Genomic DNA, 17,296 nt, shown 5'->3' with positions numbered 1-17,296 from the left:
TATTTTGTCTCTCACATGTCATGCATGTTGGCATTTCTTTAACTCATCTTTTACCAATGGATTTCAGCAAAATGTGCAGAAATGCTTTGACCCAACGCTGAACCCGAACTGGAAAAAAGAGGTCTGAGGGGGTTTTTAATGACCTCTGGGCCTGTCTGAGACGCTACAGACTACGCCGACCATTTGCTTCACTGTGTCACCTTGAGAAAGTCACAGCGATTCAGACGCTCCGCAGACCTCGGGAAAAGGTTTAATGCATAACAACACGTGACATCATAACCTAATAATATCCATAAACACAGATGATTCTCACGAAACGAACAGGTGACGTTTTGCATTTCATAACATTGACAACGTAAACATTCTACGGATATAAAACCTTTTTTCACACGTGTGACAGAAACAGGTGTGTGTGTGACTTCAAACAGGATATCAGCACAAAGACAGAGCGGCGGGGAGTCGTACACACACACAGGCAAAGTAAACATCAGGGCTCTTTATACACAGCATGACAGACGACTGCTGGGGTCTGTGAGGGCGGGACCTGCTGGAAACCGCAGGGAGTCCAGCGCTAACATTAAAACAGCCCCACTTCTTTTTCCCAAAACCTTCAAGAACACGCCCGGGGAAATTCATCAATGCTTGATTTTCATTGTGGGCATGACAATAATGCAAAACGCCAAGTTGCCATTTAATGAACCGAAAACATGTACATGCATTCAAATGAAATGGTTATATTGGATGGTTTTCTTTTCTGCTTTAATTCTTACACACACCAGTGTAGTCATGACCACATCACACAGGTTCAGGTCTGTTTAAAACTGTAATTACATCCGTAAGAAACATCATTAAAAAGTGAAATAACATCATCATGAGACTTTAAAGAGAAGCCATATTACTCATTCATCACATGACGTCACGTTAAACCACAACATCTTAAAAACATCTACCGAGAGAATTAGATCCATCAATAAACAATGTCCATTTTTAAACTTTACCCACATAAAACTCTTTCCATAATGCTAGGGTGTTGCTAGGTGGTTACCTGTTGACTCAAGTCAAAAGATCCTACCCACAAGTCTTTATTACATTCTGCTCTCTGTATGGGAGCAGCTGAACTGATCTCAGCTCAGACAGGGCTGAACTTTGGCTATGAGAGCTGACTCAAGTCCACAGGAAGAGCCATCACGCCCTCTCCGGCCACACGCTTCCGTGTAACAGCGGGATCGAACGTAATGTGAGATGAGATCGAGTGATGTGTGAGGTCTGACTCCAACCACCCCCCTGACACCCACACAGACTGATGTGTCCGACAAACACACAAACACACTTATTTTTCATTCATGTATGTTCAGACATAAATGCTCAAAGGGATATCGAACAAAAAATGAAAATTCTTGCATTGTTTACTCAATCTGCGTGACTTACTTTCATCAGCGGAATACGAAAGAAGATATTTTGAAGAAAGTTCACAACTCTGAACCCCAGTGATTTCCATTGTATTGGCTCAAAACCGCTGAGGCATTTCTCCAAATATCTTCTGTTGTGTTCCACTTTAGAAAGAGCCAGACATGAGAAGACATCACACAAAACTTGATAAACGTTTAAGAGAATCTGTCACTCGGTTGTCGTCGTATTACCCTGATGCACTACTATCCCCTGCTGGACAATACCTGACATTAACATTTATGCGTTAAAGGAGTAGTTTATCTACGTGTAAATAAAAATCCGTCATCATTTACTCGCCCCCTTTCTTTCTTCTTCAGAACACAAAAGATATTTTGAAAAATGTTGGTAACCGGACAGCACAGCCCACCGTTCGCTTCTATTGTGACCAATGCAAGTGAATGGGGGGTCTCCAAAACAAGAAAGAAAGTCACGCAGGTTTTAAATGACAAGAGGGCGAGGAAATGAGGACGGATTCTCATTTTAAATGTGAACTACTCCTTTAAGCACATACTTCTATCAGGAAAAACAGAACTGAATTTTTAGGTTTTTCCCAACAATGTTTCAACAATGCAAACGCTCAAATAAAATATGAAATGCTTTAAGGTCTAAATGAAAAAGAGCATGGGCTGTTTGCTATTTACCTCAAATCAAACTGTTGTCTTGCTGGAGACACATAGTGTCTGTCAGACAGATACAGCGCCTCCTGCTGGTTAAATCAAAAGTCACACTTACACCATCAACTGTGAACTGTACAACACTGAATGATTTGGCTTTTCTGTAAGAGAAGCTTTTAGAATTCATTGAAAGACATGCTCATCATACCGGCTGGTACAGGGATGCATCCACCTGGGGTCTCTCCGGGGGACAGGCTCCCTGCTTCTCAGCTCCTTCATAAGCCGGACCATCACAGAGGCTTCTCTGGTCACTCTGAACGTGGACGTCTTCCTCTTCTGAGCAGCAGGCAGACGGACGTCTTGACATCGCGTTCACTTTATCATACGGCCCCTTCGAACAAAACAACATCAGATCAAGGGCCCTCAACACCGACAGGCGCTTATATTATGATAGTGTTTCTCAAAGTGTGGGGCGGGGGAATAAAGACATGACAAGTGGGACGCGACTAATGAGTGGACATTTTGTCAGTGTTGTGCCCATCTCTATTAATGACCTTATTTATTGACTCAAAACAACGACACATTTAAATGTAAGCGTTACTTACAACAACATCAGATTGCAAATACATTGCAAGAATGATTTTACGTCAGAGGTCTGTGACATGGAATGAAAACTGGAGATTCGGCGCCAGCAGACCAAACTAAGACAGACAGTGGACATAAAGTTTATTATTCTTTTGTTTTTGGCTATTGGGGACAGGTGGGGCTCGGACCCCTTCCTTACCTCCAAAGTGCCAGAAAAAAGTTTGAGAAACACTGTTTTATGATCTGTCCAGTGTTGTTGCATTGAAAAACTGTTGCACTTCGTGTACAGTAAGTGTGTGTTTCTGATCTCTGACGCTGACCTCGCTGTACGCCACTGTAACACGCAACATACGCAATGACGTCATTGACTGTGTGCTAATGAAGCGCTGATGTGTAAATGTTAATTAAACAGCTATTAAGTTACACGTGTCATTTGTTAAGAGTCTCTGAACGGTGTAAATGTTTAAATACTCACTATACTTCTGTAAACAGCGGGTTTTTCTGGAAGAGAGAAGAAAAGTGACGTTTCTAAGAAGAGCATCTTTATCAGATATAAAGAATTCACCATGGTAACAAAATATTGTCCAACTTTGAATCGTTTTCGACGTTTTGTTATTTGTAATTAAGCATTTTAGTTATTTTAGAAGCTTTATATACTTGACGTTACTTCGTGTTTTATCCAAGTTACTCATTTGACTTCAGTCATAAGCAGGCAGTTTAATGTTTATGGAAATACCTCGTTCAAATATAATATCCGTTGAGTGAAATATGTTTTATTAATGATAATGAATTTTGAAGAACGCGTAATGATCTTCTTCCGATGGACGCGCTCTGTAAGAGTCGGTGACTCGACGGTTCCCTCTACAGGATCACAGTTGCAATTGCGACGGTTTCATTTTCTAAAATGGTTTGGCATTTAAATGATTGTTTTTATAATATGTTTTGCAGAACGCAATAGTTTTAGTGAGCGTTTATACGTTTATTCCTCGTAATAAATGTATAGGCACAGACTGTAACCCATTATTTGTATAGACACTTGGCTCTTTTACATGAATCTATAGCGAAATGTATATATTTGTAATACTTATTAATCCAGCATATTGACACAAGAAATCAAAACCTCCACAGACCGGCATGAATCCATCAAACATGATTGACAGGGACAAACGATCTCTCTGATCCTCTCGTTCTGACAACTCTCTCTCTCTCTCTCTCTCTCTCTCTCTCTCTCTCTCTCATTCTGTCTTTCTTTCTTTCTTTCTTTCTTTCTTTCTTTCTTTCTTTCTGTCTTTCTGTTCCTTTCTTTCTTTCGTTCTTTCGTTCTTTCTTTCTTTCTTTCTTTCTTTCTTTCTTTCTGTCTTTCTGTCTTTCTGTTCCTTTATTTCTTTCGTTCTTTCTTTCTTTCTTTCTTTCATTCTTCCTTTCTTTCAACTTTCTTTCTCTCTTTCATCGTTCTTTCTTTCTTTCGTTCTTTCGTTCTTCATTTCTTTCTTTCCTTCCTTTACCTAATGATTTTTCTTAAACCAAAGTTAAATATCAATCCAACGGATTTTTTAAAAAAAAGTTTCTTTTTTCACTGATTTAAAGTCAAGTTTAAACCTTTTACTTAACAGGATAAATTCCATGGAAAATTGTTTACGATGCTTCCTTAACTTTGTAACCGACACAAAACCTATTCTGTATTTCCCATGCTTTCTTCCAGTCTATAATACCAAATAAAGAAGACAAATCATTTATTTATTACATTTTTGTATGCATTGAAAATGAGCAAAGTAACTTCTCATTAATGACGTAGCGCGACGTTCGCCCAATGGAGCGTGTAAGAAGTAGTCACGTGACCGACTGCTCCAGGAAGTGAACCGCTTAACTGATTCATATTCATGAGCTGCAGCAGGGTCAGTCAGGCTTGCTCGTCGGAAAAGATTTATCTTCATGGCTGCTCGTTTAGGTAGAAAATGCGTCGCTATATTCGCGTCTTGTTCGTTTGCACACTACTCGTCTTCTGCTCGCTCTTGTACGCATTTAGTCAAATTGTGTCGTCGCTGGAGAGCTCCGGTCCTCAAGCGCGAGCTCACCGGACGCGCACAGCACATCCGGGCCTCGGTGAACGCGATGACAGGTACATAAACAACACTCACACATAATAAACATACCGTACAAACAACACTCACACACTGTACACAGATATCTGACACAACTGTACAAACACACTGTACGAGATACTTCTATATGTTTCCCAGATCAATGTCCTCCTAGATGTACAACAGTGTGACGTCATCGTGTTTACATCATTTGTGACGCTTTCACTGCTGAAGGTTTTAGTTTGTCTTTCCCCAGGTTCTGTGCTTTCGATAAATGTGTTTATTATATGTGTTGTATAATGCACAGTATTCTTGACACGTTTCAGATCTTTCTGCTCGGGAGGCCTCAGGTGTGTTTATGTGAAGCATGTTTGTGTCCCGTCAGGTGTAATTCAGGGTCCGTCACTCACTGGATCTCCTATGGGATGCCTTCTGCTGTTTGTGGACAGAGCTGCTTTTTGGAGTCGGCTGTTAGGTAGGCCGTGTTGACCTGACCCTCGGCCTTAGAGACTAGATTTAACATCTCGAGTCTGCGGGATTCAGTCTTTTGCCTTCACATAATAAAGTTCAAATGGAACTTCCTAACAGGATTCTTCTTCCCTCCACCTCCTCCACAGACGCCCAGTTTTAGTGATGTGTGATCTGTGTAATACATGACACGCTCACCTGTGGTGTTCTTCACCTGTGTTGTGTGCAGTTACACTGTTCCAGTGCCCGGGGTCCATGAGCCCGTCAGACTGGCCGTGGTGGCGTGCGGTACCCGGCTGGAGGAAACGCTCACCATGCTGAAGTCTGCCGTCCTGTTCAGCTGCAGGAAGCTTCACTTTTATATTTTCGCGGAAGATGAGTTGCACGTCGGCTTCAGGCAGGCAGTAAGTGTCTTTCTGGTTATGCAGTATTTCTGCATGTTGGAGTTCACATCTCTGAAATCTCGTCTCTGTACAGCTGGAGTCGTGGCCGGAGAAATTCCGCTCCAAGTTTAACTACAGCACGTATCCCATCACCTTTCCCAGCGAGAATGCCAGAGAGTGGAGAAAACTTTTCAAACCGTGCGCTTCACAAAGACTGTTTCTTCCTGTGAGTAACAACATCTTTTAGACCCAGGCCGGAACGGAGATGACCTCCTTGCTCTTAATGCATTAAAAGTCCTGAGGCCTGGAGTCCAAACTTTTTGGTGTGACCGTTCAGTGGCTTTCGAGTTGAGCTTTGAGCATTTGTTACTCTCTTAAATGCTACCGTATGGTTCTTTGCAGTTTAAGAAGTGAATGAATACCGTCTGATTTGTGTTTTATTCAGCTGATCCTGAAGGACGTCGACTCTCTGCTGTACGTGGACACAGATATCTTGTTCCTGCGGCCTGTGGAGGACATGTGGAAGTTTCTCTCGGGGTTTAACGGCAGTCACGTGGCTGCGATGGCGCAGGAGCACGAGGAGCCGCGGATCGGCTGGTACAATCGTTTCGCTCGACACCCGTACTACGGCCGGACCGGAGTGAACTCGGGCGTCATGCTGATGAACCTGACCCGAATCAGAGCCAAACACTTTAAGGTATTAAAACACGTTTGATTTGTGCGCGCGCTGATTCATCACGGGATTCAGTTCAGAAGTGAGCGATACCTTAAATTCACAATATATGTGATGATAGTCAGTTAAACAACACTCTGAAGATCACAGTGATGTTTAAGGGTTTTATATATCATTTTTCTATATTCTGTAATGCCATTTCTGAGAAAATCTAGGATTAGTGTCAAAACATTCTTACCAGCAGGTGTCACCGTTGTACTTCCACGTAACAAATGTCCAGGTTTATCATTCATCTGTGTTTAAAACACACACACATATGAGAAGCTTCACTTTAAATCTGTTGGGCAGAAAGTAAGTGGTGGTGGTGGTGTTGTTGTTTGACTAAACGTTTGAGCGTCAATCACGTGTGTCTGTTTTGATCAGAATGACATGACGGCTGTGAATCTGAGGTGGGCCGACCTGTTGATGCCTCTGCTACACAAATATAAACTCAACATCACCTGGGGTGATCAAGACCTGCTTAACATCATATTTCATCATAATCCAGGTACTGACAGATTTACAATGATGGTAATGTAGAGCGGTATGGTAATGCTTAAAGTTTATAAAATCGAATTAATTTATATTCAAATGTATTTAAAAACGAAAACTTATGAACCCGATTCACGTTCTTTCTGGGACAGGAAAGCATGACTTTCTCTGTGTCGCCAGTTTCTTGGACCGTACACTTTGTGAAGTCTTTTGCAGTTCATCTACATTTGTGATATTTCAATAATTAGAAATATCGTGCAGCTGTATCGTTGATGTTTTACATGGCCACTAAAGTAACAGCAGTGTACTTATTCTGAAGTATGCATACTGTACATCATTTGAATGTGTTTGAATCACTTAACTTCTCGGCATGAGTGTGCAACACTGTATCCCACAATGCAGTGCGATCAATCTTAATGAACCGAATCAAAATTCTTTCCTTTGCATCTGCAGAGAGTCTGTTCGTGTTCCCGTGCCAATGGAATTACCGTCCGGATCACTGCATATACGGCAGTAACTGCGATGACGCCGAACAACGCGGCGTTTACATTCTCCATGGAAACCGTGGGGTTTACCATGACGACAAGCAACCTGTATTCAGAGCCATTTACGATGTTATTCAGAAGGTATGCTTTTATAACTTCTACATCTTTTCATTGTCAAACATGTCTGTTCTTATTTTTCAATAACGTTTATTAAGATCTCTATGGTCGATCCCAATCAAACATTCCGGAGAGCCCGGTAATAAGGTTAGATATTTTTAGTTTGGTCATGTGTCCTGATGTGGGTGTTTTATATCACGGCGGTGCGATTTCATTAGGCAGGTTTTTCTATCTAATTAGACTTTGTTAATTTGAGAAAGTTCCTCTGGGTGCCCACTGACACACGTTTTGCGCGAAGCCTCGTTGTTTTGTGATCGGACACCTGTCCAGGTGCTCTCATGGGCTCTTGTTGGCTCAACACCTCGGTTCTCAGAGCAACACTGCGTCTGCTCGAGCCAAATGCTGGAATGATCTCAGATGTCATGTTGGCTATCGTTGGTTTTCATCTCCACACCCGGCCCATTTAGGCTCCTGTTATCTTACCGAATCCGACTGCCAGCTTTGGAATGTCACAGTTCGTTTGCTGGGTGTCTGGGAGTTGTTTTGCTGTAGTTAACACTCACAGATAAAACAGACACGCTGGTTTCTCAGCTGAGATCTGTTACGCTCACGACTAGATGAGATCAGAGCATCATGATGTGACGTAGAAATGAGAAACCGATAACTGATCTGTTTTTTGGCTTGGGTGGAGGTTCACAACATTGAGCGCACAGCTCTCTCTGTGTGTGGTGTTAACCTGTGTTGTGTAGTCAGTGTGTGTATTGTGGTCATCATGGCCAGTGTTTCTCATATCACAGGAAGTGCTGTGGACCATTAGCTAAATGAGAGCTGCCATTAGCACAGGCCCATGCTTCAGATGTGTGTCATCGCTTCTGTACGCCCACAGATTTCACATCCACATACAGACCCACAACACAAACACACACGCACAAGTTCACATCAGACACACAGAATTCACATCCAGACCCTTATATGTTTTATTATCTCCGTGGGGACAGTCCATAGGCGTAATGAGTTGTGTACTGTACAAACTGTATATTTTATCCCCTAACCCAACCCCTAAACTTAAAGATCGTAGAAAACCTTCTAATCTTATTTTTAGATTTTCAAAAATGATCGTTTTGTGCCCGTGGACACCTCGATTTGGGTCCCGACAGTGACACTGGTCCCCATGAGTTGGTGTGCATTCAGATTTAGGTCCCCACTAACATATAAACCTAGCCCACACGCACCGAGTTCGCATCCAGACCCACAACACAAGTACACACATAGACAGACGTCATGTCACTATGCGAAATATCTTTAAAAATGATTTATTTTATGCAGTAATACAATAAACGCAATAATTTCTCTGGATTTGTTTGTGAAATATTCAGACAGATTTTTATTAATTCACACAAAAATGTAATTCTGTATTATTGTTGTCATATCGGTTTGTCATCCTGTTATTAACGCACAAATTTTTTTGTGTGTATATGTGTACATCATCATGAACCCTGCAGATGCACTTTTATAGCTTAAATTTGTCTGCCAGTAAAAGGTCTCTGCATTACCGCCCAAACGCCACAAAAGAGCAGTAAAATCTTTAGTACCTCTGCTGCATTTGGATGACTAGTGTACAGCTCATTTTCTCATAAATAAACACGGAGATGCTGTAAACGCACCACATCGTGACCCGTCGCGTGCTCCATAAAGTCAGTGCACATTTTAATGACCTCATACTGGATCCACATAAACGCGTATACACACATTCATGCTGAGAACGAGAGATAATGGGTTGTTTTGTGATATTTATCTGACTCCGATCTGTTCTGATTTCTAGTATCCGTTCGGAGAAGATGCAGTCCACGGTTTACTGCGCCCCTTGGAGGAGAAGCTACGGGACGCCGGACACACGTACTGCGGAAGAGTTTGGCACATCTTCACCAAACAATTGCAAGAAAGTGTGAAAGAGCTACAGAAAGACAAAATCAGATGAGTCCTGAAACCTAATCTGCTTTTTTGCATGTTATCAGGAGTGATCAAATCACAAACTGACAATCATTCAACAGGAAAATGTTACTGTGATTATTTTAGATCACGGTTTGGTGCTGAAGCTCAGTTGGTAGAGCAACACACAAGTAATGGGTTTGATTCCAGGAGTTCTGATAATGTCAGTGTTTATCCATCACATCGAGGCTGTGTTTGATTTCACCTTTGAGCAGAGATGTACAGTATTGTGAAGATCAAAACCATTCATAGCAGAAAGCTTAATGTATATTTATAAAGGACAGATTTAGTATCAACTACAAACACGTGTCCTAACTGGGCACTAGTCTTTCTCATATGGGAAACAGACCAAAATATGAATGACATCCTGCGCTACACAGTTTTTGCATAAAACAGGTTTCCCTCGACTTACGATGTAACCATGACAAAGAACTGGACCATTGAGATTTCACGGCGGGTTTTTAATTATGTCAAGGCTGGTGAGGACGCAGCGTGACGGGTACAGATATTAATATATGCAAAAATTACTGCAAATATATTTTATTAACAATGATCTAAAACAGATATTACACACCGTAAGATACAAAATAAATGATCACGTGTGAATATTTGAATGTGATAAATGTTTCGATGTTGTTATAATAATTGTATTGCTGTTTTGATTGTCTCAGGCATGTTTCTGACAGGTTACAGGTGTTTATTGCCAAATGCTCTTTTCATTCAAGTCATGTTCACATGTTAATTTATGTTTTTTTAAACCGTTATTGCATATAAAGGTTTGTAATATCATGTCATTACGGTGCTATATTTGTTTTGTAAATGAGAGGTTTAATAAATTCGTTTTAAAATGAAACACATTTAAAAAATCACTACAGTTTAATCATCATCGTGACGCAAATGTCGACTTTTTTTAATCAAGAATGAAATAATTCCAGTATATTTTTGTAATAAAGGTTTTTGAATTTCTCTCCCGTCTCATTTGACTTTTTTCTTAATAGAGTTTGTCAGCTGTGAGCGCTGTAATGTGATTCAAATGGAGAAGATCTGATCTGTGTCCCATCAGATCAATACTAGACGGCGGTTAATTGTTATAAACGGCTCGACTAATGAAATATAAGCGCTCGCTAATGTGCTAATTGAGAAAGCAGAATTAACAGAGATGGTTTAGACGGAATCACTGATATCAAACTTGAAATGTTCTTTCCTTTGAATCACACCGTTCCTATAATTCACTTTTATACAGCTGTGCTTTTGTTAAGCTTCAACATTATGGGATCAATAGCTCACGATGCGATTCACGATACGAGTTATTCACAATTTATTTTTACAAAATGAGTAAAGACAAATTAGAAATGTTTTATTAATTCTCACAGGTGGCACATTTCTTCGTAAAAGAAAAATGTATTTGATCAAATAACAAAACTAAATTGCAATTTTAAAACAAATACCAAATCAAAAAGAAAAATGAATCACACAAAAGTCTCTTTAATATAAACAAACTTAGACTTTTCTGTGCTTTTCGTGGATTTTTTTACATTTAAGAAACATCAGCATATCCACGTTTCCAAGTTTGCGGTAAAAACCTGCACCCCCTGCTATTCAAATAACATCTCAACCGGCTTGAATCGTCACATATTACAGATATTCAACCGACTCGCGAATAGTAACATCCCCAACAGACATCATTCTAGCCGTTGCTGCTTTGAGCGCCTGTGTTAAATGTAATAAAGTCTGTTTTTATGACCACTTATCCTGTGCAACATTTACAACCTTTTGAAAATCAGAAAATGATCACTGGATGTGGTTTATAGCATGAGATTCATGTAGAGCTTTCGTTTCCCATGAACTCTAATGTGTGTGAATCGCTGATGTCTGTGTTTTTCTACGAATGATCAGTTCTGGTTCTGCTGTGGCAAAGATCCCTCCTCATTTCATCCTACAAAACTCTGTTATGCCGTAAAGTTCAGGCTTTCCAACACTTGATGTGTTTTTTAACCAGGAACACACAGGGCAGACCGGCTGTGATGTTTGCCCTCCGGCTGCAGGGCCTCGAGCTTCAATCAATGAGTCGCGGCTCTCAGAAAACAATCTCACCGTTCAATATTTGCCCTCTCTGTTGTCATTCTCGAAAAGTATTCTTAAATAAGTTGAGGATGATTTATGAGCCCCTCGTTTTGATTAGAAATCATTTAAGGATGTTTGATCAATACCGTTGCTTCCGAAGGGACTGCTTTGGATTCCTGGATCTTCATCGAACGCCATCGATTTTAATGGTTTGTCATTTTCATCAGCTTGTTTTTGGTATAATTATATGTTAATATTTGGTCCTCATTTACTTTCTTAATACATAATAATGATTCATTGTATTCAGAGGACCCCAAACAAGTCCTGATGAATGAAATCTTGTCAGATTTGTAATGTAAATGTTTTAATGTCCGTCGATCAGATTTACAGTTGTAAAGCATCTTTCTGGTCTGTGTTTTCGGCTACAGTTACCCTGTTCATTTATACTGTATCGTTTAGAAGTTGTTCAAACCTCACAATTAGACCATAAACGCAGTTTTAATAGCAATAGACCTGAAGGTTATACAGTATTTGTGAAAAGTAGTCTTCGCAAGTAGCCAAATGATGGTTGTCAAACATCATTCCTGGATCTGCCGTTTGATCAGTGACCTCGACTAAATATTTTCTTCTTCTAGTAAATGTAGCCTTTTAGTATCCTGATGGCGTCGTCTCATTAAAAAACATCCTTCTGAAGGTTTTTCCAGGTGTTTGCCGCAGGGGTGAGTTAATGAAGCAATTATTCATCTTCAGAACCTCACCTGATCTCTTCTTGTGTTTTAAGGGTCTCAGTTGTGAATCTAGCGAGTGTCGCTCATGAGGAGACTTCCACGAGACATCCGGAGTTGGAAAATATCAAACTGATGTCCTCATCTGTTGTGTATATAAGACGTGATATCACATACATAGACCTCATGCCGGATGAAGTTTTTACGTTACAGATTCAAACCCTTTTCTTATTGAAGTTCAGAAGCGGCAGGAACTTTAGATGACGTCAAACATCGATGAAACCAAGACTTTGAAAACATTTCTCATTTAAAGGAGTCAAAAGTCTCTTGAATGAAAGAATCGCTCGCAGTTCTGTTGCCCAACAGCCAAACAATCTCCACATCCGTGACTTCAGGCTTCAGTAATGTGTGTTCGGCGGTCAGAAGCGTGCGGCCTCATCTGATGATGTGTGTCCGGCTGGAGACGGAGAGCGCTAAAGCACCTCAGGAAGGTCATTAGTCAAACATTCTTTTCATTTAAGAGACGTCTCGTAGCTAATTTCCTCTCGACCCCACATCTCGCTCCAGTCGTCCTCCGCACAACCATCAGCATTATTTATGTCCGCTGTAGGACACGTCCTTGTGCTTTGGAAATATGTTCTCTGGAGGCGATTCAAATAACATGATTTCAGACTCAAATGTTCATTTACAGCATTGCATTGTAGTTTCTCCCAGAAAAAAACATCTACAAAAGGGTTACGTTTTTTTGACTGTGATATGTGACGACATCTTTCAACAAGTTTTTAAAGATTTCTTTCCTCAAGTCACATGATTTCATGATTATTTAAAGGGGCGTAACGACATTGGCACAATATATCACGATATAACAATGTATAATACTTTAATAGATACATGACAGTTCTTTTACAATATGATGTCTGTTTAATTCTGCCAATGTGACCAAGTTTGAGTTTTTACTGCTTAATTCTGTTCTTATCTTATTTCATAGACAGACATAAAAAACATATATTTCCGTACAGAAGGTACCTTATATATATATATGCAAAAGATAGTTAAATATATATTACTGGTGTAAATACCGTGATACTATCATGTCGTGAACCCAGTATCATGTATGAACGTTTTTGAAACTCTTACAACCTTCCCATACTCTGTTTTCTCTGTAAAATGCATGGCTTTCCGCTTTAAAGTCTTCATGGAGCGTCACTGATTCTATTTGTCTTCCCTTTGAGCATCTGGTGTATGGAGTGTGTCACAGATTCACCCGACGGCGAATCCATGCAAGACAGAGAGAGTTAATCAAATCCGAAATGGACCGCAGGCCTCTGGCGCCGGAGCGAAGGAATGCTGCCGTTCCCATGGCGATAAAATCGCCTGTTTTAATTGAAACCTGCTCTGCGGTGACGGACAGCACTTAAACTTCCCTTTGAGGAGGTGAGAAATCGATGCTGTAGGAAGTGTTTGTCACACGCCGGCGCGGGTTCGAGGGGAATCGGTGCTTAATTGATTTGTTAAGTCAGGTGCAGGCAGAGATATTGTAATGACAGGTCACTTTACCAATGATACCATGTTGAAATTGATTCTCTTTACATTCTAAATACATTTTTGTGAAGTATTCAAAACATCCCTCAAGTCCTTTTCTGGGTCTGTGAATTTACTTTTTCAACATAAGAACTATCAAATGAAATGTTATAGCCCATGCAGTGCTTTTAATTTCTTTGCAGCACGACTAACACAAGGGAACATTTTTCGCGGATTTACTCAAATGTAGGAATGTCATAAAAACTTTATTTTTGTCAGTTGGGATAAGATGTACATTAACATTATTATTATGAAATTATGTTTCCATAATAAAATGTCTAATACTGTTTCAGGTTGACTTTCTCAGGTTTTGTAAACAGGTTTAAGAACTGAGACCATAGAGGAAAAATAAAATGAAGTCAAATGAAGCGGCGCAGGAGTCATCAGAAGATCAAACATGTGATGTTTGATGAGTCTGATCTCAGCACAAACCTTTGATCGGACTTGCAAACCCTTGTGCAGACAGACCAACAGTTACTGAAAACACATCTAAAGCCTTTTTAATTCGTAGGGAAACTGTTAAAAAGATTACTTCACTTCTATTAACATGTTATTTTCTCTGAACGAGCTTCCAGCTGATCTGTTTTGACATTGAAACACGTGTTGGCTATATCCAGATAAACAGGCAGTTTCAGCTTTGTATATTGCTTTGTTTGGATCGTTTTGCAAGTCACACCATGAAACTAATTTATAGTCTTAATTTTACAATACGATTAAAGGGAGCCAAGAACATAAAATGTGAAATGTTCCAGCAAATCAAACTTAAACGAAAGTTCAACGCGCAGATAAACGCCTCACTGTTATTGGCTGAAAAAAGAGCTTGTTTCTCAAGACGCCCGTCTCATCTCTAAACTCATTAACATCCGAGAGGTCTGACATTCAGAGTTCTTTCTGTGATCAAATGGGTGACATTAAAGCAGAATGAGATGTAGTGTCCACAGTCAAGTGCTAGAAAATGAATCGGATGGAAAATGAAAAAAATGACTTTGTTATTTATTTACTTGTGTGAATGTTTATTGACGTTATTACCAGATTATTTCATATGGTGATTCTGTTATTTTAATACAGGGGTATGTAGTCGAAAGCTGCTGTTGATGTCAAAAGTTTTGCATTCAGTCAAGATTTAAGAGATTCAAGATGCTAGTCAAGATGTTATTCAAGACTCTAGTCAAGACGCTAGTCAAATTGCAAAACACTAGTCAAGACGCAAGTCAAGACTCTTGTCAAGAGGCTAGTCAAGACGCTAGTCAAGTTGCAAAACACTAGTCAAGACGCAAGTCAAGACTCTAGTCAAGAGGCTAGTCAAGACGCTAGTCAAGTTGCAAAACACTAGTCAAGACGCAAGTCAAGACTCTAGTCAAGAGGCTAGTCAAGACGCTAGTCAAGACGCTAGTCAAGTTGCAAAACACTAGTCAAGACGCAAGTCAAGACTCTAGTCAAGAGGCTTGTCAAGACACTAGTCAAGTTGCAAAACACTAGTCAAGACGCAAGTCAAGACTCTAGTCAAGAGGCTTGTCAAGACGCTAGTCAAGTTGCAAAACACTAGTCAAGACGCAAGTCAAGACTCTAGTCAAGAGGCTAGTCAAGACGCTAGTCAAGTTGCAAAACACTAGTCAAGACGCAAGTCAAGACTCTAGTCAAGAGGCTTGTCAAGACGCTAGTCAAGTTGCAAAACACTAGTCAAGACGCAAGTCAAGACTCTAGTCAAGAGGCTAGTCAAGACGCTAGTCAAGTTGCAAAACACTAGTCAAGACGCAAGTCAAGACTCTAGTCAAGAGGCTTGTCAAGACGCTAGTCAAGTTGCAAAACACTAGTCAAGACGCAAGTCAAGACTCTAGTCAAGAGGCTTGTCAAGACGCTAGTCAAGTTGCAAAACACTAGTCAAGACGCAAGTCAAGACTCCAGTCAAGAGGCTAGTCAAGACGCTAGTCAAGTTGCAAAACACTAGTCAAGACGCAAGTCAAGACTCTAGTCAAGAGGCTTGTCAAGACGCTAGTCAAGTTGCAAAACACTAGTCAAGACGCAAGTCAAGACTCTAGTCAAGAGGCTAGTCAAGACGCAAAACATCAGTCAAGACGCAAGTCAAGAAGCAAGTCAAGAAGATAGTCAAGAAGCAAAACACTAGTCAAGACGGTAGTCAAGAAGCAAAACACTAGTCAAAACACTAGTCAAGACGGTAGTCAAGATGCTAGTCAAGACACAAAACGTTAGTCAAGACGCTAGTCAAACGCTAGAGACAGATGTCAACATGGAATCAGCTACTCAAAAAAACTAAATGAGACAAGGTTTAAAACCCTCTACAGTGTGTTTGTGCAGTGAAATAATTTCATTCACAAGATTGGATGAGTTTTAATGTTTTATTTTTGTTTAATTTGTAGATCTGTGTTGTTTTCTTAATCTAAACCATTTTTATAATTTTTTTCTTAAAGTATAATTTGACCAAAAAAAAGAAAAATCTCTCTTAAATTCAAACGTGACGACACGTTCATGACTTCAAATTTGATTGGTTCTTCTACTCATGATCGACATCCAATGAGATTTGAATGTCGGCATATTTAATCTATATATTTTGAGTTTATTGTGTTCAGCTGAAGAAAGCAAGTTGTATTTTTGGTAAACTATTCCTTTAAATACAGTATAGAAAATAACATTACAGCCCTTAACATACTACAACGTTCCCTTGCAGAGTAACTTGACATTCGAGTGAAGTCACGTTCGGGGAAAAACGTCCTTAATAAATATATTTAAATATGATTGAACACAAGACAAAAACACATCTCTTCCTGTTCTCGTTTCTCATCCAGATCAACACTGTATTTCTCCCACAAGGCTTTGCGTCATGTTTATTTAAAGTGTTTGTCAGATGCTCGTCGAATATTCATGAGGAATGTAAGCGACCCCATTTACCATCCATAAACATACCCCTCCTGTTTCTCTCTGACACGCGCCGCAGTCGTTCCTTATTCATGACCCGCTCCGGACCGTCTGAATTTAAATATAAAATGATAAGAAATATATGTCTGTCATGGTTTACCGATACCGATGTTGACATACAAATCCATAATTATAATTTTTGTGCAATAAAGTGTCAGTGACTAACTCCATTATAGATCCTGCACACAAGAATATAACACACATTTTGTGTTTTTGGTGCACTAAATATTCTTTGTAAAAGGAAAAATGTGTTAAGTTAAATTTCACACTGTGTGTGTTTTTGTCTGTGTTCTGCAGGCTCTTCTCTGGTGATGAGGTTGGTCGCGGTTCAGGTGAAATCCCTCCAGCCTCCGGCGACCTCACACCGATAGATTATAAATGTTAGTAATACAATTTGGCCACAGGCGGTTTCACCTAAAATTGAAATCTTGTCTTTGCTATTTACTCAATTTATAAAGCGGGTGACAGTGAGGTAACTAGCGGCGTCAGGTGGGAATAAAAACATCCGCGCTGACCTCGCTGAGAAACGATCTCATCACAGCTAATCTGAGTTTGGTTAAAACAAACCTGAAGTTTCTCGAGAGACGTCTCGGGAGAAATCATCTGCGTTTCTCTTC

General features: G+C 40.1%; 2 protein-coding genes across 8 annotated transcripts in view; one reads left to right on the top strand and one right to left on the bottom strand.

Annotated features, from left to right (window-relative positions):
• LOC306890929 (uncharacterized protein) overlaps positions 1–2,430 on the bottom strand; it is a gene marked incomplete at its 5' end in the record, with an annotated part of 11,965 nt that extends 9,535 nt beyond the window's left edge. Inside the window, 2 exons of the mRNA XM_079450948.1 lie at positions 2,091–2,152; positions 2,272–2,430. Coding sequence (XP_079307074.1) covers positions 2,091–2,152; positions 2,272–2,430 — 221 coding nt within the window. The remainder of the gene's footprint in view (positions 1–2,090; positions 2,153–2,271) is intronic.
• Positions 2,431–3,090: 660 nt separating this feature from the next.
• Positions 3,091–10,344, top strand: gxylt1a (glucoside xylosyltransferase 1a). 7 transcript variants are annotated; one of them, XM_079450539.1, is made up of 8 exons: positions 3,094–3,217; positions 5,115–5,204; positions 5,427–5,601; positions 5,675–5,806; positions 6,026–6,277; positions 6,677–6,800; positions 7,238–7,410; positions 9,209–10,344. In XM_079450539.1, exons 1-8 carry the CDS (start codon positions 3,108–3,110, stop codon positions 9,362–9,364), a joined length of 1,212 nt encoding a protein of 403 aa, XP_079306665.1. In that variant the 5' UTR covers positions 3,094–3,107; the 3' UTR covers positions 9,365–10,344. The 7 variants fall into 7 exon arrangements, with proteins under 7 accessions (XP_079306667.1, XP_079306665.1, XP_079306666.1 ...); XM_079450542.1 differs by lacking the exon at positions 3,094–3,217 and adding an exon at positions 4,493–4,767 and having other exon boundaries at positions 5,056–5,204; XM_079450538.1 differs by lacking the exon at positions 3,094–3,217 and adding an exon at positions 4,498–4,767.
• The last annotated feature ends 6,952 nt before the right edge of the window (positions 10,345–17,296 follow it).

The sequence above is a fragment of the Barbatula barbatula genome, assembly GCF_947034865.1.
Source record: "Barbatula barbatula genome assembly, chromosome: 25".
NCBI classification, from domain to species: domain Eukaryota; kingdom Metazoa; phylum Chordata; class Actinopteri; order Cypriniformes; family Nemacheilidae; genus Barbatula; species Barbatula barbatula.
This window is presented reverse-complemented; position numbering and strand designations above follow the sequence as displayed.

Excerpts from the sequence above, each read along its gene's own strand:
- gxylt1a (XM_079450538.1), top strand. The coding sequence starts at position 4,604 with ATGCGTCGCTATATTCGCGTCTTGTTCGTTTGCACACTACTCGTCTTC. Across the intron at positions 5,602-5,674 it reads ACGTCGGCTTCAGGCAGGCA|CTGGAGTCGTGGCCGGAGAA; the intron begins GTAAGTGTCTTT and ends GTCTCTGTACAG. Across the intron at positions 6,801-7,237 it reads CATATTTCATCATAATCCAG|AGAGTCTGTTCGTGTTCCCG; the intron begins GTACTGACAGAT and ends TTGCATCTGCAG.